Source organism: Athene cunicularia (genome assembly GCF_003259725.1).
Source record: "Athene cunicularia isolate RWA chromosome 1 unlocalized genomic scaffold, athCun1 chr1_part1, whole genome shotgun sequence".
Lineage (NCBI taxonomy): Eukaryota > Metazoa > Chordata > Aves > Strigiformes > Strigidae > Athene > Athene cunicularia.
The window spans coordinates 93,436,316-93,460,339 of NW_020799091.1; the positions used below are offsets into that span (position 1 = coordinate 93,436,316).

Consider the following 24,024-nt stretch of genomic DNA (forward strand, 5'->3'; position numbering starts at 1 on the left):
TTATTACCTGCTCCAACAAGTCCCAGGAATGCAAGGATAAGAAGAGGTGATCCACTTGCAAAAACTCCAAAGCCAAATGTGAAGAGAGGAGAGAGGAGAACTGTGGCCCAAAAAAGAAAATTTAGGAGAGTCCATGGTCTCCTAGGAGGTTTAAACTGCTGGCCAGGAAATAAGCCTTCCTGATTATACATCTCTTGCAAAGCATCCTGGGAGAAAGACAAGATAGAAAAAAAACATGTTCACAGTTTTTGCACCAAGCAATCCAAGACTAGTCAACCCCAAGACAACTTCAAGGACAGTGTCTGCAGTAAATACTCATCATGAGCAGCACCCATCTCCACCTGCTGTCATTTATTTGGACATTTCTGCTGAACACCAAGGCTACAGTATTGGCCCTCTGAAGGCAATCTGGCCACCATCAGAAACTGAAACAATATCAGCCTCTTTACCACTGCATACCTTCATCTCTTCTCTTAATTGCTTAGGAATTCAGGCAAATGTCAGGCCAGAGGCCAATTCAGACACTACCTGTCTCTTTGATGCTCTTTACTTCCAGAAAACACAGCATGATTAAGCAAAGCACACAGCAGAAAAATGCTGTATATACAGCCAGAAGAGGAAGGCAAAGCACAAGCTAACCAGCAGACACAGCACTGTGCTACCCATAACCCCAAGACTTCAACAGAGCAGTTGCATCCTGAGCTGAGCCTGCAAGAGAGATGCAATCATGAAACACGTCACTCAAAGGCGCAGCAGCTCACAGTCTTCCCTCAGTTTGCAAGAATGTCCTGTAAGGTTTCCAAGCCATACCAAGGTCTGGCTATTTCTTATTTTTCCCCACTTAAGCTGTCTTTCTTTTAGCTTCCCTTATAAAGGGCTGAGAAGCACAAGGTGTTCCTTGCCAATACCACAGCCTTTTGAGGACATACCTTCTGTGCAGGAAGAGTACTTTAAGGATTCCAGTTACAACACATTTATATATTGATCTTATGGTGGTAGCAAACACCCACTATATATAAGTAATACCTCTCCAACTACTCCTCAAACCAAAGTTAAACAGAGGTACAGCCAACACCAGCAAGGAACACCAAGCCATCCATCTGCAAGCAAAGCAGAGCATTCTGCCCAACGAATGGCGCCAAGTGGAGTGAATGCTCTGTGCTGCATTTGCTCAGCTCTGCATTGACTGTTCAACAAAGCAGGAGCCAAACAGAGAAAGACCACCCCTGTAACATACACCTTAATGTCTGCTCCTCCAGCCAGGCAGGGTCAGAAGGAATTCTTGCATCTGAGAGCCTTTTCACAAGGGAATTACATGATCGCATGTCCCTGATAGCAGAGGGCAGGATTCAAAGATTCCAAATTAAAAAAAAAAAAAAAAATTCTCTTAAGCTCTCTAATCCTCTGTTACACTAACTTACCCACAAGCTAGTCTGATACACCTGCTAATGGGAGGTGGGGGGAGAAGATGATGGTAGCTACTGCTCTTTGTAAGATAACTTCTCTCCCCTTAATTGAATTAGAGCTTAGGTATTCAAACAAATTAGGTTAGAATTAATAAAATGAGACTCAGAACAATTTGCTGCCTACCTACAGACTAAGCATAAGCTTGGAAATGCTGCACCACAGGTCATCATAGCAGAAGAAAGCCCAAGATGGTTAAAGTTTCTGTGCTTCTCTGTTTTCCCACAAAGATATGCAAAAAATCAAGATACACGTTTCAAGTTCAACAATCCACCAATCAGGGCTGGGCAACATTAATTACAGCGCTCTCCTCCCCACAGAACTGTTAAATCTGTGGTAAAAAAATTAACCATCTAAGGTAAAAAAAGCAAAGACACAAGGAAAAGCTTCAAGCTGTTTGAAGGCATGCTGACTATGTGCTACATCAGTGCCTGGCAGCAGATCCAAGGGACTGTCTGTACCATGGCACACACCACTGCAGAGGTATTACCAGGAGGCAAAAGGAAAGTGACAGTGTAAGAAACATGAAAGCAAAGGACAATTGCTGCTAAGAGCTGGGACCAGCTGTCCCTGACAGTTATCATTCTTCTTGAGTGCCTAAAACACCCACAGGGAAAATGGAGCTTTTAGAAATGTATGACAGAGACCCAAAAGCTGAAGAATATAAAAAGACAGTGGATTGCTATTAGTTTTTCACAACTCAGGCATATCTCTGAATCCCACTGTGCTTCCCAGCAATTTGAGACCTACTCACAAGCCAGCCCTCTGTGGCCAAGGGGCTCTCCTGTACTGCTTCTTTCAGCAGTTTGAGGGACAACTGCCTTATTATACATAATTTTTCCATCTCTTCTCTCCATCCAGTGGAAGAGTGTGCATTACTCACACACTACCCCTGTGAAAGTCCCAAAAGCGAGAGAGCTGAAAGCAAAGCTATTTACCTTTTCCTGGTAAAGTTTATGAAGCCAGTTTGCAGCTTCCTTTTCATCTTGAGGGATATCTTCCAGAGGAAATCTCCTAGTTTAGTAAAGAGATTAAAGAAAGGAAAAACAAAAGAAAAAAGAATTAAGGAAAAATCCAGGTATTTGACTTTAGACCTCTACTAGGGAAGATCTTGCATTCAATGAAGGGCATAAGCTACAGGTAACACTGTCACTGATGGCAGAAGTCTTAAAGGCAGAGAAAAACTGGGACTTAAATAACAACTGATTCTCCACCTAAAATCTCAGATTCCTGCAACAAAAGAAACTGTACAAGCTCCCATCAATTTCATTGTTAGTAAAGCAAGCATTTCCCACTCACTGTTCTTCCTTCACCAGAACTGCCACTGGTTGATTCCCAGTGAGTTCAGACTGAGGCACCCGAAGCTGGGAAAATACAAGCAAGCTGCAAACCCCAGGATAACTGTTTGTTACCTTCTGTTAGCAAAAACCCCATTTTGGAAGGAATGGAAGGGGTGGTTAAAAATTCACTTTGTACCAACCCTAAGGAAAACATCATCTTCCACAGTGACTGCAATTCTCTCCCCTTGCCTCTCCAGCCCTACAGACAGTTCTAGGTGCATACAAAAATTATGCCCAGCTCGTGGTACTGACCTGACCTCACCAAGAACAGGCACCTTTTAAGAGCCTCTTTCTAGTGGGAAGAGCCAATCATTTTCCTACATGCTTTTATTTTCCAAGAAAGGCCACCAACATGCTCACAAGTGTATCATCTCCTTTCTCGGTGGCACACATCTCAGCCCTGGATCAGTTCAGAAAGAAGTCTGCAGTAGGCAGGAACACACCTCAGCCTCATCTTGAACATATTTTGGTAACACTTGGGACTCTATCAGCGCCTTCTAACAGCAGGGTAGTAACAACAGAAGGGTGACCTCAGGGAGGGCTCTAGTCACAGCGATACCAGATACAACTTATTTGCCGTTGCTCAAAGGGGAATATATTTCCACAGTATGAACTAAAGCCTTTGGGTCTTCAGCAGCAGAGGGAAGATATTCTAACACATTTCTCATAATTTCTGCATTCCATAAACAAACAAATTGAACACCATATTTTACAGTTTTACTTTCATTAGCTCTAACAGGAGGAGCTGCTCAGTTAATATAAATAATGTTCAATAAAAGCTCCGTAAAAAGTTATTTGCTGAAAGCTCTCTGGTAAAATTGTCGTTGTATTGCTCTTACCACTAGAGGGAACTCACAGCAATAACATTTGGTAATTTAGCAGATTATTTTCTCTGGAGCCAGGCAGTAGAAAGACTGGATCCTCTGCAGAGAGCTAAGCTTCTTACCTCTGCACAGGTAACTGCATATGCATATAGGAAGAACAAGAGCTTACGTGCTTCCTCCTTTCTTTGAGCTAAGCTAAGTCTGCTGACACAGGACACATTCAATTTTCAGAAAAAAGATTGTAAAAATAGTTTCCTTATTCTCATAGCTTCTTCTCCCAAACAGACAAAAAGCTTCAAGTGTAGAAAAACACCTTGAGAATGTTGATTCAGGCCATAAACTTATTTTAAATTAAAATTATCTGAACACAGTAATTAAGTTTCTTTAATAGGGTAAAATTAGAAATTTTACCTGGCAACATTATCCTCAACAGAGTTTTATAAATCCAAACCTCTTCTAATGACTATTGAAAACTACATTTCTCTTCTTTCCTCCTACTACCTCACCAACAAAACCAACTTGCATCTGCATTAGCAAGCCATAGGATATTTAACCGAATGCATGAGGCAGCTCTTCAATTATACAGATGAACATCCATGCATGTGTACCCCAGATCTAGCTAGACATGCTACACGCATCTGCCATCAGTATGGAATTACAGGTGGCCACCAGATGACCAGCTGTTTTGCTAGCTGGTAAGCTGTCTGCTCACTTTCCTCATCAGGAATGTCTGGCAAGTGTAGTCAAAATGAAACCCCTTGCAAATGAGTGACCCCATCTTGCTCCCCATCACCTCTGTTGTTTTCTTTCCAACAGAAAGACTAAAATGTTGTGGAAGTTGCAGTATCTGAGAACAGAACTGGAACATGTGTCCTTTCCTTCCCCATCAGAGCTGCAGGAGTCTCCCCTGGGATAGTATTCCTTCCACAAAACTGTTGCTGCTATACCTCCACACAATAGATAATAAGCGTGATTCCCTACAAAGTCTTTCACTGCTGGAAAAGGCTCTGGGAAGACGTACCTGCTTTCATTAGAAGGACAATGTATAGAGCCAGTGCCATGCATCTGCAACACACAGACCCCAGGCCAGAGGGGAAAGGTGTGGGGGGAAAGTCGCAAGGTTTGTTTTTTCTGTTTTTTTTTCTTTTTAAAAAAAAACCCAAACATCAACACCATCACCAGAATATAACAATGTTTGCCAAAGTGTGGGTGATGTCCCCAGAGAAGCAGAAGTAAACTGTCAAAAGAACTGTGGGAAGAACAATCAGGTTGTTTGTCAGGTCCAAACAACAAAAGGGAAAAGAAGAAATTCATCAGGAAAGGGTTGGTAGTTTTTATGATCACAAGGAAGCCTTTAAAGCAGAAGGCAACAAGGAGAAAGCAAGAAAGAGAAGGCATGTGTGTGTGCATGTATGTGTGTACATGCTGCATGGAGTTAGGTGTTCGCAGTTACTCTTTCAGGCAAAAGAGTAATGAAGAATGTGAGGAATGTTCTACCTCATTCATATGGTGTCTGAATTTCAGCATTATTTAATTTCTAATCTGCTAATCAAACCATGTGAGAGAAGAAAAGAAACTGGCACAGTAAGGAGCTTTACACTATTTACGACAAGAGACTACTGAAGTTGGACAGGCTATTTGTACTCTACATATGCTCACAGAGGACTGGGGAGGGGGCAGAACAGTTGGTTTTCTGTTCCCAGCAGAGAAGGGAAAAAGACAAGTGTCCTCACTGCACAAAACAAGGAAACCCTGGAACGACAGTGGGGTCACACCCAGGCTTAAAAAAATCTGTCCAGTGGTCTCTGACTTGCTGGGTGCTATCATGGGATCTCACGCAAAAGTGAACTGAAGCAGGGGGAAAAACAGGCAGGTCTTTGTGGCCTGCAAAGAAACCTGAAGGACAAGGAAAAGGGGACTACAGAAAAGGACATTTCCCTGTAAAATCTGTATACACTTCGACATGCCAAAGCATGCATCTTAGGGCTCACCTCCATCATTATATGCTCACCTTACACACATATCTGCTTCATATTTCTTTCCATAAAGAATTCCTAATAAAGACGGGTTCTTGTTTCCTCTGAAATTTAGTGTTACATCATACACTGCTGAAACTGTTGCAAAAAAGAAAATATGGCTGTTATAGCAGCAATTCTAGCAACAATGTTGCCAGCATCCTTGCATTAGACAGCAACAGAGCCTTGTGCAAGCCTTGCATTAATGATGTCAGGTAGCAGAGTCCTTCACTACTTTGTGTTTACATGTTGTATTTAACTGTATCAGCCACCTGACATTCCCATCTATGTAGCATGCGTATCATCAAAACACAAGACAACTTGATGAACTAAGCAACAAAGACATACATGAAACGTTTAGTATTTTTTAAGACCGTTATGGCAATTTACAAATTAACAGTTAACACACTGAATGCTTATTACTGCCAACTCACTAATTGTAACGGACATAATGAACAACAGAGTATACTACACTGTGCTACACAGAGTACACTACACAATACATTACAATTAATGCAAAGCACAAATAGCAGCTTGCCAGTACCTGTTCCCCTGAGACACTGGACAGCAGTGGTGAAACCTTTGGTTCTGGGCAACAGGTGGTATTTCAGTTTAGGCAACCCCTTGGATTCAGCTACCTCCATACTGATACGATGCTTGGTCTCCGTAAAACGAGTTCCTTCACAGTACAGGAGAAACTAATACAATGAGACAAAAGACAAACCCAAGGACATCTTGAGATCAAAAGAAACCATGCAGACTACTGAAAATTTGCACAAGATAAGCATACATCCATGCACGCGCACACATTTCAATTGTCTCATTAGGTCATCAAGTATTATGCATAAGCACCATCTCACAACTCATTTACGATTTAATTTTAATAACACTGGTATGCAATTTAAGGTGACAAAAAGTCTAAATGGTTATACCTGAAACTTTTACTTAAAAAAAGAAAAATCCCTGAAGTCTTTGGCTGGCTGGTGATGGACTAATCTACAAATCAGAAAAAGCAATTCAAATATCAGTACATGACCACTTCAGGAAAAAACATATTAATCACTAGATACCTCGTTTAAAATTTGTACTGTACAAGAAGAATTACTCATCTGAAGACAGACTTATTTGCCTGAAAGCTTTTACGGGTTTTTTTGGTTTTGCATTTCTATCAGTTGTGTTCATAAAAAAAGGTGCCTTTCCCTAGAACCTTTACTTTGTTCATCCTGTAAAGCACCAATCAGACTGTGGTATCCAGAGTAACCATACTGACTTCAAGCAGCACAAAACATTGATCTGTCCTTCTCCAACCTCTATATTGCCTCTGCTCAGGTTGAGAGATAGACCAGAAGCAGTGCAAAGCCAAGATCAGACAAATGAAGCCTTTCTGAGGTCTCTAGGGTAAATTTCTGTTTATCCCTGGCCTTTTCTGAAAGGTGGACATCACTCCCATTGTGGCACCAGTGGAACAATTGCTTCATTTGAACGCACAAACCTCTGCATTCCAGGTAAGCAATGGAAGGGGAGAAGGGCAGGCTGCTACTACTCTCACAGCAGTATCATGCGATGCTGCAATTTGAAAGAAAGACTTACCAAATGCATCACTATACATCTCCTATTTGTCAGTGCTGTGATTTTTTTTTTTTCTGTAGTGTATCCACACAGTGCGCACCACAAAAGTTAAATGATGTTGAAACCACAAAACCATAGACTCAAAAGTAACACCTGCTAGAGTGCAGCGAGAGAACAGGGATTGGTCCTGCTATCTTCATTTGGCCCTTGAGGGCAGATTCATTATAAAAACCTGACCAACCACCACCACCAAAGGGTTCGGACAGCACAAGGTACAGAAAGTAACACTGCAGGCTGGGGTTGAGATTGTGAGCTCTTATACCAAATTCTCACCCTCCTCAGTGGCATGGTGATACTTCTGGACCAAGGCTGTGAGCGAGGTACTGGGTGTGCTGCAGTGAACGTGTGAGAAAGACCTCAGTAAAGGAAGACTGTGCAGACAACCTCAATCGTGGCATTTAGAATGCACAAAAATTAGGAAACTGATTTACTCAAGTCAATTTGAATCAGTATTTAAATTACCAAGCAGGAAGTCTTGATTTAAATAATCAATGCTAACTACATTTTGCATTTATACCTTCAAGTTGTTTTCCCTAGAGACTAGTCCTTGGTTTTCAATCGTAAAATCATTAAAATAGATTTGCAGATTTGCAACTAAAGTACATTCTTGAGATTTTTTAATTGGTAAGGTTTTTTTCTTTTATTCCTTTTTTTCAACACTAATCAGAAGGATATATTAAACGTAGTTCACATCCATATATTCAAGCAATTAAGTAGTTTAAAATACGTTCTCCAGATTCTTACCACTTCATAATGATAGAAAAATCACAACTGATGTATTCACAATGTGCTAGTTTAAGGCTTACTATTTCACTATCCATTTTAAGAAGCTGTACTGGGTAATACTGAAAAATCATTTGAAATGCACAAAAAGCCTCTTAAAATGTTTTATAAGCCAAATAACTGTACATTGCACGCACTGCTATAAAAGCGAACCAGTAAATTTATCAAAACGTTTGCATTCAAAGCTAAAAGAAAGTTAATAGGTTGAGTAAACCACTCTGTTGCTGCAGTAAAATCTAATAATGTTGCACATAATGAAACATAGTTGTTTCACCCTTGACTTCAAATAATGTCAAAATAAAAAGGAAAAGCCTAACTGCAAAAGCAGATGTAAGCTTGCTGTATGTCCTTGTAGACATTTTTGGGGAAACCTGTAATTTCACAGATCAGTGAACAAACTAACAAGAACTTCCTACCAAAATCCATGGTCTGGGCATTCCCCCCTCCCTCCCCTCCCCCCCAGTTCACTCACTTTTCCAAAGGTTTTTTTTGTTTGTTTGTTTATTTGTCTTTTTAGCCTATCTCAGAAATGTCGCTTAAGGTTATATAGACTTAGTAATCAAATATGGGCTGTTTTTACTAAGTTCAGACAAAATGAACAAGTATTACAGAAGCCTGGTTATTATTTAATTATCATCAAGCTTCTAATCATCTATGCAAGCTTCTGAACTGTTTTCCCAAATGACTTCTGTTACTGACAGGCAAATAGAGCAACACCTTATCAGCATATCCCAAAAGACCTCCTGAAACAGAACCCAGGTTTTCCTTGACAACACTTGAAGAAAATAGTGGGCAGACCTTCTCCTGATACATAAGGCTACAATACCACATGAGTACCTCCACTCCTAGCAGTCAATACTAGAGGAAGAACTCAACACTTACCCACATGTATTCAGGATAATCAGCCAAACGTTTTAACCCTTCAATAACCGTATCTCTGTCTTCTTCCCATTTCCTTTTGCAGAAAACGATCTCAAGGAAGTACCATGTCCAGCCAATTAGGGGCACGTATAGCAGCTCCCTCTTAGCAAGAACTTTGGAACTCTTGGAGAAAATCAAAAACAACAATCCAAAAGTGTCATTTGTGGAATTGTACAATGAGATCAAACAAAGACATTAAAGTCAAGATGACAAAGCGTTGATGACTCTGGAAACTCAAAGACAAAGAAATTGGTGGCCAAGAAGGCCAATGGCATCCTGGCTTGTGTCAGCAATAGCGTGGCCAGCAGGGACAGGGAAGGGATCTTGACCCTGTACTCGGCACTGGTGAGGCCGCCCCTCGATTCCTGTGTTTAGTTTTGGGCCCCTCACTACAAAAAGGACATTGAATGACTCGAGCGTGTCCAGAGAAGGGCAATGAAGCTGGTGCAGGGTCTGGAGCACAGGTCGTACGGGGAGTGGCTGAGGGAACTTAGTCTGGAGAAGAGAAGGCTGAGGGGAGACCTCATCGCCCTCTACAGCTACCTGAAAGGAGGGTGCAGAGAGCTGGGGATGAGTCTCTTTAACCAAGTAACAAGTGATAGGACAAGAGGTAATGGCCTCAAGTTGCAACAGAGAGGGTTTAGACTACATATTAGGAAGCATTTCTTTACAGAACGGGTTGTTAGGCGTTAGAATGGGCTGCCCAGGGAGGTGGTGGAGTCCCCATCCCTGGAGGTGTTTAAGAGTCAGGTTGACATAGCACTCAAAGGACACGGTGAAGTTGGGAACTGTCAATGTTCTGGTTAATGGTTGAACTAGGTGATCTTCAAGGTCTTTTCCAACCTAGATGATTCTGTGATTCTGTATGTGCATGAGTTTTAAATAGACCTGTCAACCTCCAGATGAAGGGAAAGCTCATGGCCCCACATACCCCTAGCACTCCGAAACGCTCTGTCATAGTCCAGCCACACAAGAAGTCGATTTCAAAGTTGTGATTCAAGATGATGATGACATGTTCTTTCCCAAAGGTGTTCACAGTGGCCTCGTCTGAGAACAAGGTGCACTCTGTGCCTGACCACCATTCCAGCAGCATTACCAGCTCTAACAAACAAGACAGAGAGAGGAGTTAGTGGTGCCACTTACAGAAAGCATTTAGCATTTCATCTCCAGCACCATTCAGTGCCCAGTCTCTTCTGACTCCCAACAACACTGTCACCTTTTCAATCCAAACCAGTACAGATGAAATGAGAGCTTGGATGGGTATAGATCAAATCACATTAAGCAGTATTTGAGGCACTACATATATACATCATGGATAATTTAGCAAGTCTTTAATAGTCACAAGTTTGGGCATTATATTATGAATGGGAAATTTCATGATCACTGGGAAAAAAAACCAGAACTTTGTGCCTGAAAACAGACAGTTGAGCTGTTGATTGCTTCACTAAATGAGTACAGTTTCTCCCAGGTGGAATACAAATTACGCATAGATGCAGCCTAATGCTTTTTACTCAACATGAAACAAACTTTATGGAGGTAAACAGACCAATAAAGGGCTTTTAAAGGGATACAGTGCAATATACTTCTGCAATAGATTTTAATATTAGAACACAGAACTCTAACCATTCTGTATTATGGTCATCAACACAGAGTCAGAAACACCAGAGAATCAAGCCAATTTATTAGAATACCCAGGCAAAGACAGGAATGGTAAATCGTGTCTTTCTTTTACTGCAAAAGAAAGAATGAGGCCTTTCCCCTCTGTTTTCTATATTCCAGCATGCCTTACTCCACCCTGAACATTTCCTTTATTACACGCTCTTCTTAATTTCCACCTCCCCTTTTTTCATCTTAAAAAAACCCTTCCACTTAAATTCAGCACACACTGAATGTAGTTGCTATGGTTAGCCTATTTCTCTCATTTCAGTACAAGGCAGATGGAAGGCATCGCTTGTATCATGGGACAACTACATGAAGTATGAGAATAGTTCATTCTTCCATGCTTCCGTGCAAACTGTAGTCATTGGTATTTTCTCATTTCAATGAGATATGGATGCAGTCAAAATTAGGTTGCACAAATACAGCGTTAAAAAGTCCAACTCTTGCCACATCGGTATGACAAACTCGCAGAGTCAAAACTGGAGTTGCCCCCACGGTTCTGTACATCAGGTTCTGTCATGCGGTATTTCAACCTTCTGTTGGGAGACCCTGGTTTTGCAAAATCGATCAGCGTCTTCCTGCATAAGGGCTTCTGATCAGTGGGATCACGACAGGGTAATCTATCCATACTGCTAAATAAGAGTGGGTCCAATTTCACACCACATCAGAGAGAAGGCAAACAGTATTTATGAATGATCGGGGAAACCAATCTTGGTCTGCTGAAGATACAAACATAACTTCTCTAGCACTATCTTTTTCATTTGTACTCCCTATGTGACCACTTATCCACCAGGTTATTGTTCTGTATCATTTTCAGGACTCAGTCATTTTGAGTCATGACAAAGTTATGCAACTTGCTGAGAGAATGTTCCGGGTCAACTGGAAATACAGCAGAGGAAAGACAAAATAATAGTTTATACCAGCTAGAGGTTTCTATCACTGCTTTCCTGCTTTGTGTCCTTTGAAATGATGTGATCACTCAACTTCCTTGCTCTGGTTATCCTGGCTCAGTAAAAGGGAAAAGAGGACAGCAAGAGTGACCTCAGTTGAGAGCTATGCTCTTCCAAGCAGGTGGCCAGAAGAATGGAGTAGTGGTACCAAACACAGTGTGGTACTCTGAGCGATTTTTCCCTTTCCATTCCTGTCTATGTACTAAGGACAAACCTCTCCAGTACCTGCTACAGTTGCTGCATTTACTTATCAGAAATAAACCAAAATGGGTGTGTTTCTTCTTCCAAATCAGAAAAAGTTTTGCAGAGGCAGGTGTGGATGGTTTTCTGAAGGGCATTTCTTGTACCATTCACTCTAAAATAGCGGAGGAAGCTTTGCTGAGAGATTTGCCAGAGTTCATACTGAGAGAGGAGGGTAGATGAGCCAGAGAATTAATAAAGAAACATTGTCCTTTACAAGTGTACTCATAGATGATGTAATTATAACTGGGAGTGGGCTCGTTTTGTTTTTTGTTTTTTGGTTTTTTTTTTTTTTTGGTGAGTTACATCTATTTTGCATGGCACCGAACCTGCCGATGCTACAGCAAGCCCATCCTTCTGAACAAAGGGACAGTAACACTTGCACTGCTTGGGATACTTCCTGTAGAGGACAAGCAATGTCTTGATACAACAAACTCCCTCCTGTGGCTGGGGTTCCCACACGCCAAAGCGGGCAGGTTTAAGGCCTCTCAAACCACCCAGAAACAAAACAAGAGGCACAGTGCAACCTCTCAGTTTAAAGTGCTAACATTTGAGATATTATTTTTGCAATAGGACTAAATCAAACGTGCTGTGCTCTCCAAAGGCATGAGTCATCTGAAAGGAGGCGATGTAGGAGAGCTTGAAGTACAGACTACCCATCATGAATTACATTTGCTGCAAAGGGCTTACATTGAGGCTAGAGCTCAACAGCTGTTCCCTCCCCAAACGTCTGCCACAAACACTGGACGGAGTCTGTCTCCTTCCTCTTCTGAAGCTGTGCTTTAGGTATATGAGAAGAGATACAGTAAGAATAGAGCCTGGTTTTCAGTGGGCCATACATAGCTAGACACCCAACCACCTGTGTATCTACTCTGGCACAGTGATCCCCTGCCGGACAGGCAGAGCAGCTTCTGTTATAGACAGCTCTGACATGAAATACCCTCAGCCTAAAACTAAACAGCTTGGAATAAATGAGCAAAACATAGCATCCGGAACAGAACACCAACCTACAGGTTTGTTGCCAAAAGGCTTCCACATAATGAAATATATATCATTATGAATGGCAGCATGTGAACTGCTGCATTTACACAGCTTACTTAATTTGCTCTAAATCACAACTGAAGTGCATATGCTGTCAGCTCTTCCATTACAGGCCATCAGCACTCTGCAATCCCATATAAAATTTATGTTCATTTTCATATTTTAATTTCTCAATCATTTAATTTAGAATAGGCCATACACAAGGGGTTATCCTAGGTACAACCCAATTATCTACTCATCTTCTCCAAACCTTTTTGAACAATAGTGTAGGCTATTTCCAGTGTACACAAGATGTAAGGTAACAGCATGCAAAGAGTCACTTTTCCATGCACAATGTTAACTTGTAGAAATCAATGGACTGAACCTACAAGCCTTACAGGCACAAACAGCTCATATCCTCATAAAAGCCAGACTATTGGTGCAACAATAGTTTTCAGGATGAGATCAGTTTCTAGATTATTAAAAGCACATTAAAAAATTCTTACAAGCAAATTAAAAAGAATTCCCATATACCTACACTCCCCTTCAACCTAGCTAATTTTGAAGTTTCTACCTATGAATTCTTCCATTACAATACATTTTCTCCTGACAGTTTGCCTGCCACTCTCTATTTAATAGAATTTCCTTTCTCCTGTGCTTCTCAGACAACATTCTCATTAGATAGGACAAAAAGCACAGGAAGGACAAGGACAACAACCTGAAAAAGAAACTGAACTAGATACTTTGAAGAGTTTCTGTTGGTAGTACTTCACACTGATGATATAAGAGATGTGGTACCTGTCAGTGGACTGATGACAGTTCACTGTCTTCAAGTACTCATTTAGGCAACTCATTTACCTGAAGTGGGAGTTGGATGTTGAGCTGAGCACTAAGGTAAAGTGGCCATGCAAACTGGGAGGGGATGGAGAATGGAAACAAATTAGATGATTCACTGCTGAAACACTTTCATTTGGACTAAGAAGCCTTCTAAACATTAATTTCAGGAATCTAATCCCCCTGTTAAACTGTATGAAGAGAAAAAAAAAAGCCATCCATAGGGAAGAAGTTTTGCAAAGGTCTGAAAGAGGAGAGCAAAGCAGCTGCACTCACTGTAGAGCCATCCCACAAACAGAAGAGTGACAAACTGCTCACAGAAGGGGATACTGGTGTCACAGATAGACACTGTAGGGTGTAAGAGGACTCAGTTCAGCTATAGAGGCATCTACACTAGATACATCTCTCTTTGAAGATCACACAATTGACTTGGATCCCTAAATAAGTGGTCAGTATCACACATATGCTCAATACCTAAAGCAGTCTCTGTGAATTCCACCTTCCCCATCACTTCCCCATCATTAGGCTCTGACGCTGGATGAAGATGGTATTGAGACAATTCCTACTGGTCAAGATAGGGTTGGGGCAGGGGGGGAGCTTTACTCCCCGCTTTTTGAGTAACAAAGTGACAATATGTATCAGTCCCTTGACTTCTGTATGTTTTCCCAACATTTCAGAAAAGATGGCTGCTTTGAACTGCTCTGAGTCTACATCTAACATCACTTCTCTCTCTCGTGTTTCTGTGTGTGTATACATATAAACGTGTGTATATTTTTTTTTTCTTTAATTAACAAAACCAGAAACAAAACTCACTCCCCTCCTCACCCCCAGCCCTCACATCCCCTTCAAGAATACTCACGGCTCCAAAGTGAATAGGCAAGACGACAGTTTACTCGGCGATAAAACTGCTTGTTTATGGGCCAGAGGACAAGCGTGCATAGTTGAATGAAGTTAATGATCAGTCCACTCACAACAAAGACGAACCCAATGAGGAGGTGAACTATGAACTGAGTCTTCAGAAAGGCAATGAAGCCCATGATAACCACTCAGAAGCGTGAGCAAGGGCCGTCACTCAGAATAACTGTCCTGAAAGAGAAAGAAAAGAATCAGACGGAGACTGGATTTACAAGCCCTGAGGAAGGGCAAAGAGAGAGCCCTGAAACAGTCCATGCAACTTCAGCAACAGGAGCCCAATCCAATAAACACTGCTCTCCAAGCCGGTCTCATTTAGGTCTTCTAATCTGTTGATGGTGCAAACCACTTCCAAAAATAGTAAGGAATCATTATTTACAATTTACTACTCCCTGAGATTACTGTTTGTTGAATCTCACACCTCTCTTCAAACAATGATCATATATAATTGGACTTAATGCTGGCAAGAACACCGAGCCCTGTACTCACAGTGAAGCAGTCGAGACCTGATCAGTAAACAAGCTGCACAGTGACTGCTGTATCTTCAGCGGCTGCTGTCCTTGAACTGCAACAGGAGCCTCAGTCCCCCACCCCCAATAAATAGCATGCTGAGCCTCTGGAGCTGCGAGCAATACCTTCCTAAACTGCCTTCAAAGCCACTGCTCTGTACAGACTTTTCCCTAACAAATACCGAGTAAGGGCTGCTGGGGGCTATGGAGACTTTGTTATGCATTTGCTTTGAATAGAAGAGTACAGCAGTCCATCTGGGGAGCAGGCTCTCCATCCTGCAGTGAATTTCGGGATGAATAGAGCAGGGCTGGTCACATAGAGTGTCAGTCTGGCAAACACTAAAGCATGGAAATTAAGTATTCCCACATCCCAAACCTATGCTGGGGCAAGTTTAATAACTTCCCATTTTGTCAAGCCACAGTTCCATGATCAAATACACCAGTTAGTATGTGAAGAAAAGTAAAATAATAGAAAAACCTTAGTCTGTATTACAGTACAAACTCAATCTGGTGCAGAATCTTGATTTTACCACATCAGCCAGAGCACTACTCTGAGCATGTGCCATATTTATACCAGGTGTGGGAGGATGGGCAATGTCTGAACCAGCAGAAAGTCACAGTAGCTTAGACAGACAAGTCTGATCCAATACAAATCCGGACAGTACAAAATTAACCCAAGCCACCAGATTTGAGTTTATTCCAAACCCCGCATTACATAGCACTGGCATTTTTGACCTGTTGTGTTCTAGAAGCCCTACAACTAGGCCAACCAGGCTGTCAAGCCACAGCCTCAACATCTCACACAAAAAATAAAAGCATGACCCCTATTTTCTGCCACAGCCAAAGCTTGCTGACAGTATTTATGCTCAGCTTTTCCAAGTGTTGCAGATGACCAGACCAACGAGTAGATGGTAACCAACACTTTTGACAAGTCAAGCATCCATCCGATGCAGAAGTTCCCGATGCCTGAAAATAAAGTACCTGCCAGCTGTGAGGAACCAAATGATTTTCATTTGCCACCTGTTTACAGTACGGTGGTATTTATAAAACTCAACAATAACTTTACTTGTGAAAACTTGTTTTCTACCATCTCTTCTACAATAGGTACTGCCTTTCAAGGCACAGAGCGTCTAGATTTTGCACAATTAAAGTCTATTTGCATCATGAGTAATCTACTCACTTCAGAAGCACATTACAGAGGAGGAAAAAAAAAAAAGTCTGTTTCAATACAGCCACTATTGTGCCTACCACATCAAGCAAAGCAAACCAAGCTGAATAAGCTGATATTGAAGCTTATGATGAATAATCTAAATTCTCCCAATGTTTTCCTGTAAGAATGAAATAAACATTTCTTCTACTAATAAATTACTTTAAGAATAGCTGTTGGGAAGCAGAAACTTGTGTTTAAAAATAAACAAGTGAAGACCTCCTTCCTCTCCCTCCCCAAAGTGTTGCAGGGTACAGTTGTCTCACACAGCCAAAAGACTGCAGCAGCATTCACACGTATTGTATGCGAGGTAGCCATGGTATTTGGTGTTTGATTCCCTAACACAGCAATGGGCTCATTTATCTTTTACACTGGCATGTTCTTCAAGTCATTGTATTAATTACTGCCAAACATTAAACATCACGTTCTTAATTTCCAAGATCAGAGACATTCTCTTCATCTGGTTTCTCTCAAAAGCCAGTTCAAACAAACCAGAAAAGAATAATTTCCCTCCCCGCGCCCAACTATTTCTTGAATCCGTACTTGCCTTCTGTACAGCCAATGTGCAAGCAGCTCTGCTGATGACCATATCTATCATAGTCATTAGATCATGACTTACGACTTACTGCCTTTCAGTGCACAGCCTGACCCCTTCCAGACAAGGGCCCAAAGTGCATACAAACAGCACAAGATAAAATAGAAATGTCAAGTATCCTCAAACTAAGTGGTTTGGCTTCACTTCCACAGCCTCTCTGCTTTGAGTAAAGTCTGGAGCACTCTGGTATTTGTCCCTTATATTAAGGACATTGATATATTACAGACCCAAAATGACACATCCCTCCCTCCTTACCAGACAAAGCTGGAGACATCACAGCATGTTGCTTCTCCAGCTTTGTTATGCATGGTAAACAGGATTTATCATTCTTTCACCAGTGTCCTGCTCCACACGTGGGGCACTATCCACCCTGGCAGGACTCCAGAGCTGCATGGCTCTGGCTTGGAACACTGCACAGCCACCTTGCGCACATGAACCTGGGCTCGCTGCACCCCTATGCACCTGGGGACTACAAGTCTTACCAGTGTTGTTACAGGGTAAAGAGGACAGCAGCCAAAGCATAGCTGGTTCCTCTCCAGCACTTGCTTGAACAAGCAATTTGCCCAATTACTCAATAAAGCACAGCTGATTTACTTGCACTTCCTCTTAAAATGGACAGGGATCAATTGAAAAATGGGTTAGTCTTGTCTGAACTTTCCAGTTTCAGTGCTGGATACAGAACCTGACAGCGTCCCCCTTACCAATCCCTCACTTAATTGTATGTGACTTCTAAGATAATTAGTTAATTTTAACCCAGGAATTCTTTACTCTTCTGCATTCCTGCCCATGTAGGACAGCCAGGCAATTCAGGGACAGGCCAAGAGGCAAAGGGTGGTCAGCAGCTGTTTTGTTGAATCCTACAGTCAGGCTGGGGAGATGGTGGGGAAATCAGTATTTGCTGGAATGAGGAGAAGCAACACATATATTAAGATCAGCTAAGTGAAGTGTCTAGACAGTAAACGTCTGCCCTAGTTTAAGACAGCAAGTCTCAGCACTATTAATTTTTTTCTTTTTTATCATGGGCATATTCAAAGAGCTACTTGTAAAAACTTTTTTCTCCCTTCTCTTCCTAAAGCACCTTGTAACTTCACAATACTGACTTCTCACCACAAAACCTTCATTTTCTCCTGTGTAGCTACACTGAGAACTGTGCATAGCTTTAGTACTCTCCCTGCTTTCACATCCTCGCCAAATGCCTGCTTGTCACACAGGACAGCACTAGTGTAAAACCCAGCTCAAACTGAACGGCACACTTTCACTGCCTCTTAGTGCCTTACCTCACAGGGCTGTTTGACTTTCATAAAGTCAGAGACCACTCCCCATAGTATCAATCTTTACCTTCTCTGATGAGAAAGTTCTTAAATGCTTTGCATCCTTCTGGGTTCCTTCCCTTATTTATATGCCTCTCAAATAAAGGGCAAGGAGGCAGATGTCCTACAGCTTTCTTGGGTAAAGAAATCCATGTTCACACAGATTCTCCAGTATCCAAAAGACACTACATGTCTCTGTAGAAGGAGGAATACAACCTTTTTCCTTTATCCAGCTTTCTACATTCATGAAAGTCCTAATGATTAAACTGCTTTGACACTTCTACCTCTTTGTTAAATGTTGCTGAAATGTGCCACAAAGTTCAAAAGCCATTAGAAGGGAGAATGACAGCAACAGTATGATTGCATCAGCCTCATTTTATTAAGAAATGTTAAAAAAAACCCAGATGCACAACATGCACTAAGCACATCACAGCCATTTCATGAAACATATTTATGAACTCAAAATGAAAAATTAATCCATTAATCATTCTATAATATTTCCAGTTTGAACTTCAGGTTTTAATTAATTTATTGCTATCGTGTGTATACAATTCCTCTGAAGTTCATGAGGTTTGTGTGAATATGAGCATGAAATTAGAAACTGGTCCACTGACTCTAACAGTCCAACACAGTGAGAATTAATGTACTTGACAACAAGAACTGCGGCAGCCAGTACTTTTATCTCTAGCCTTTTGCCTTCAGTTTTTCCAAGCATGGTGTTGCCATTTTCCAGCTGCTTCCACTCTACTGTACCATATTTATCTCCACTTATGAAACCATTTACAGATATCTTTTGCTCCGAATGTGTTGCCACCCCCACTCCAAATTCTGGTATTTTACCCTACCTTGTAACATTTTTGCTAGTTGAGGAATTGAATGAAAGCCTTATGATACTGAATTCTACCTTTTACCAATGTATTTTAAAATACTGTATTTTTCAGACTAAGCTTTTTAAGTTCCCTTGATGTCTATATAAACGTGGCAAACCCTGTCTATGAAGAAAGGCTAATAATGTTGCAAGTCAGAAGCAGTACAAAAAGACATTTTGTTGGGCATGTCTCATCAAAAGTTTCCTCATCATTTTTCAGAATTCTGTAAACTTGTCTCATCGAAAACACACGAGGAAAGTTAGAAACTTAATTTTTTATTCAAAGTGAGAACTATCTGTTCCATGAGCTGCTTCACGTGCTTGAGAAAGACAGGTACAAACAGCAGCAGCCAGGAGCTGAAGACGACACCTCTTCTCTCAGTATACTTTCTACCCTCCAGATTTCTCTGATGACCCAACTCAGGCTACTTCTCTTTTAAAAGGAGCTATGAAAATCACTAGCATGAGCGTCTTTTCCCTCACCACCCCTTACAAGCGCAGAAAACCCAAGAATACTAACCAGCTATCCAACAGTGATGGAAGAGATGTGAAGGAAAACTTCCAGTGCCACTGCCTATAGCTGTTTGGTGGATAAATAAAAGTGCAGGTCCCAGTCTGGTTACTTAACATCCCTCAAAAGTACTACATTGTCATGGGGGCAGCAGATTATTTTCCTGGACATTTCTGAGACATACCACACAAGAATATGTTGATCATCTTATGAGTTGTGTTCAATGCTCAGAAGTAAATTAACTCAGTTGCCTCTAAAATATTTTTTTGCTTGCAAAATACACAATACTTTTTCTAGCTAAAAGACAAAAGTGTAGTGGCTATCCAGCTTTTAAAAATGTAATGATATATTCATAGCAAAATCTTCCTGATACAGGGCAATATTCAGGCAGAAAGTAGGTAACTGATGCTCTTCCGCTCCCTGTACTATACCACATCTCTTTCTGGGATGAGGAATTTGGAAGCCTGACCCACACAACGTAGAAGCCATGTAAAACCAGCGGACAGAGTAATTACCTGGGGCTTTGCCCCGACTTCAAAAGAGCAACACGAGGCTTCTGACAACTCTATCATGGCTCTGCTAAAAGCAGTCTCCATTCAGGCCTGATTTATTTCAGAAGTATAGTTTTAGAACCACTGGCAACCCCAGCTGTTTAAGTAGGCTAGAAAACAGAGCTTAGATCAACTGCAGTGAGTCAGTACAGCTAATAAGCAAATGAAAGGAAATAAGTTATAACAACAGTTTCGGTATCCATCTGAACAGTCTGTACCAGGGATTCTCCAGATATACTGCAAAAATAGACACCTATTCAATCAAATCCCACACAGCATTACAAACTGTCTACTACAGATCTAGCCTTTTAAATCTGAGCATGACAGGAAGATTATCTTAGTTCCTCACACAATACAGGTCTAATTTCCCTGCATATCCCTCAGTGAAATGCAAGGCTGATTCAGAGTTCATTAAAAATCCTGCCTGTCATGAATTTCTAAAAATTGAAGTGTATGGAAGAGTACCTTAAGCCAAACTTAGGTCACATAATGCAAATTTGATTCTCAGTTGTCAGAACTAGGAATATGATCTCAAAAAGAAAACAAACATTACTGAGCTACCATCATGAAGTTAGATGAGAACTTATTCCTTGAAATTTTGTCAATCTTAGCTTTGAAACAGCATCACAGCCAGTTTCTAGAAAAAGTCAGGAGTAAAAGATTATCACCACTATGTCTGAAATATATTCATTATTTTGATCTTGATCTAAAGTCCATTAAATCATAAAAACTTCCACTAGTATCGATAGGTTTGGCTCAGATGAGATTATTCTATTTCCATTAAATAGAATGCCTTTTGCTTGACTTGTCATCTTAATGAGATGACAATACCTCAAGGTAAAAAAAAATTAAAAAAGCTGTGCACATTGCTGCAACAGTCATCATCATTTAGTAGGCATACAAAATGAGAGGTCCTGAAGAAGTTATTTCCTTTTCTTCTGCCATAGGTAAAGCATAGGTGTTAACTACAGGCATGATGTGATGGTCAGTCAGAACAATGACAACCACATCAGGAGCACACATCCTCAACAGAAACACTAATCCCTGTTCATGCCTCCTCCACTCTATAAATCTTTAATTTTACTATTAAAAGACTGTAAGTTAGAGCTTACAAACCATTCACTTACTAGATAGAGTATGAAATAGCACAAAATTGGGAATGAACAAGATTGTAAAGCAGAAATATTTTATTTCTGTGCCCCCTGTAGACAGAGACCTCTGACACTTCCAAAGTTCTGTTAATTGTATCTGTGGCTCATATCAGCATGTCCAGATCAAAATCAATGTAACTGCCTCTGTTTTACAGAGGGATATGTACTCAGAAAGGGGGATTTGCCTGTAGTAACTGTAGGTAAGTATCACATTGAGGATTTGAATGCAAGTGGCTTATTAAATCTTCTAATTCTTTCTTCCAGGGCAAGTTTACAACTTACTTGATAAGAATTATCTTATGTAGGCTGTCTTTCCTGTGAAAGGTTGGACTAGATGATCTTTCAAGGTCCCTTCCAACATGGGTTGTTCTATGACTCTATGAGGTTTACTGATTAAACTTTAGAAGAGGGTAGGTTACAAAGTAAAATGCATACATGAATAGTTTACATGTACCAGTGAGCCCCACTGAGGATTGACAACAGAAAATCATCCCTTCAGCTCACAGATGCCGTGTAGAGCACAGCCCCACTGTGGGGAGGCCTTTATGTGCTCAGAGCACCTCCTGCCACAGCAACACCCCCTTGCCCTACAGAGAACATCCATAAGAGGTCCACACCCTACTGGGACTTCAGCCTTAGTGCTCCTTCTTGCTTTTAAAATGTGGGGCAGCTTCCTATCAAGATAGGGGTTGCTCTAAAAAACATAAGGTAACCAGTTGTTTAACTTGTAGATAGAAGACCACCGAATATGTAAACAAAGTGAGGAAAAACATTCAAACAACTCAATGGAACAAAAGGAGATAAAACAGCTCTTGATACTACATATCACTGCACTTGAGGGGCAGTTTTCCTTCTTCCCCACCCTAAATAAAGTGTTACTGACATGATTAAGCCTCCTCATCAGATGTGGAGAGCACTGTGCTTATGCCTCTGCTAGAGATGAAATTGTATTTTCCTAACTTGTTGCTACAATATTACAGCTGAAAACACGAGCAATATTAAAATGGCTATTTTCCAAATTTAATTTCAGCCATTTCCTTTCATCATACTTGGCACATACAGAAAAAAAAAAAAAAAAAAAAAAAACATGCACAAATTCAATTTCTCCTCAGCATACACGCTCAGTTAACTCGGCCCCTATTTAAACAAATGGATCAGATAACCAAAGTGAATCCTGACTTGCTTAGAAATCTGCTGGCTGCAAGACAACCAACACAAGGAAGCAGAACTGCTTGAAAAACCTCTCTCACTGCAAGCATCTCTTTATTGACAAAGAAAACAATGGTATTTTTATAATGATTTTCTGTTCACAACAGGGAAACTAGAGAAATTCTGTTGTGAGTTCACTGGGTAAAACCAGCCCACACAACTCTGATGTCACGGATGAGTATTACTGAACTAGGCTGTCATCATTTTTTCCGTAGAACAGCCTCACTGTACTTACAAAGCACCACAGGATTTTGCATTGAGCTTTCCAGTGAAGGAGTCCCACTACTTCAAAACCTAGTTGTGCATACATGTAACTTTTTTATTTCGGGAAGACAAATATTGCCTTATGGTTTAGTAAAGTTAGGATAGTTTCTATTATAGTATGTCATTCACAACTTCTTGTAGGTGTTTGCATGCTGTTTCTCCCCTGTATACACACACGCCATTTGTCATCATTCGGTCTGCAGTCTGGCACTCTTGCTTCAGTATAAACACCACATAAAGTTAATTTTTCCCAAAGCCATAATTACAAAACCTTAATTGCATATTAAATTTAGATTAGACAATAACTTGCAAGCTCTGCAAGTTTACCTCATTTCTCATAGATACAGAGGGATTTTGTGGGTATATGCATATTTACAGAAACTTGGGAGAGCCCTTGTGGAATTCAGCCTTAATAAACCTTGTCCTAAACTTGAATATTACTGATTACAAATATTTACTCAACTTCAAACATTTGAACTCAAGTTCCTTCTTTGACCTGCTTGCTATCAAGAGAAAAAAAAAACAACTCGTAACTTGTTCTACATGGCATACAATTAGCCTCATTTCAAAAACCAAAGGCAGACAGACACACACATTACTCCTGGTTCCATCCTTAATCGAAAGGAAAAAATTCAACAGTCACAGGCAAAAAGTAAGAGTGTTCCAATTCTGGTCTCTTGAACCAAAAAGTAACTGCACTTGAGTAAGCCTTACTGCAGCAGAGCTAAGCTAAACTGCAAGTTAATGTGCACATTTTAATGCACCAGCTTCCCCATTAAAGGATGCCAGTAACCCAGGAGTGCAACGGGGGTCCCACCCCCATTGCCTCAGTGCTGACTGCTCTTCCTGGGGGCTATACAGGGCTCTGTGTGTGCCCTTCTTTGTAGCACTACAGAAGCCAACCTCCCAAACACTACCTCCCTGACGTAGCCATGCACAGAGACATGAGCCATCAACCCAGAGCAAGAGGAAGCCCATGTTTCCAGCATGGCAAGATGCAGCAGGAATGGGCCTCCCTGGCTCTTATGTGGAGGGGGAGAAGATAGTAAGACTGCAATTTAAAAGAAAAAAAGATAAAACCAGGGGAAAATACTAGCCCACAGCAAGACATTTTATGCTGAAATGCACAAGCTAGAACACTGTTGCGTTCTGTATATTTTAAGAAATCAAAAGGAACAATTATTGCAAATTCCTCATGCCTCCAGACAGACAGACAGTTAAATGTGACTCAGTCCAAAATGGCTGTCAAATGCCTTCT

The 24,024-nt window shown here is 41.0% G+C and overlaps 1 protein-coding gene across 3 annotated transcripts in view; it reads right to left on the reverse strand.

Annotated features, from left to right (window-relative positions):
* The window catches only part of AGPAT3 (1-acylglycerol-3-phosphate O-acyltransferase 3), a 53,585-nt gene that overhangs the window by 7,003 nt on the left and 22,558 nt on the right, over positions 1-24,024 (reverse strand). For all 3 annotated transcript variants that reach the window (XM_026845251.1, XM_026845160.1, XM_026845334.1), the window contains exons 2-8: positions 14,539-14,765; positions 9,908-10,077; positions 8,938-9,099; positions 6,188-6,341; positions 5,640-5,742; positions 2,403-2,478; positions 8-206 (exon numbers count right to left, since the gene is read on the reverse strand). In XM_026845251.1, the coding sequence (XP_026701052.1) occupies positions 8-206; positions 2,403-2,478; positions 5,640-5,742; positions 6,188-6,341; positions 8,938-9,099; positions 9,908-10,077; positions 14,539-14,716 (1,042 nt within the window). In that variant the 5' untranslated portion in view covers positions 14,717-14,765. The remainder of the gene's footprint in view (positions 1-7; positions 207-2,402; positions 2,479-5,639; positions 5,743-6,187; positions 6,342-8,937; positions 9,100-9,907; positions 10,078-14,538; positions 14,766-24,024) is intronic.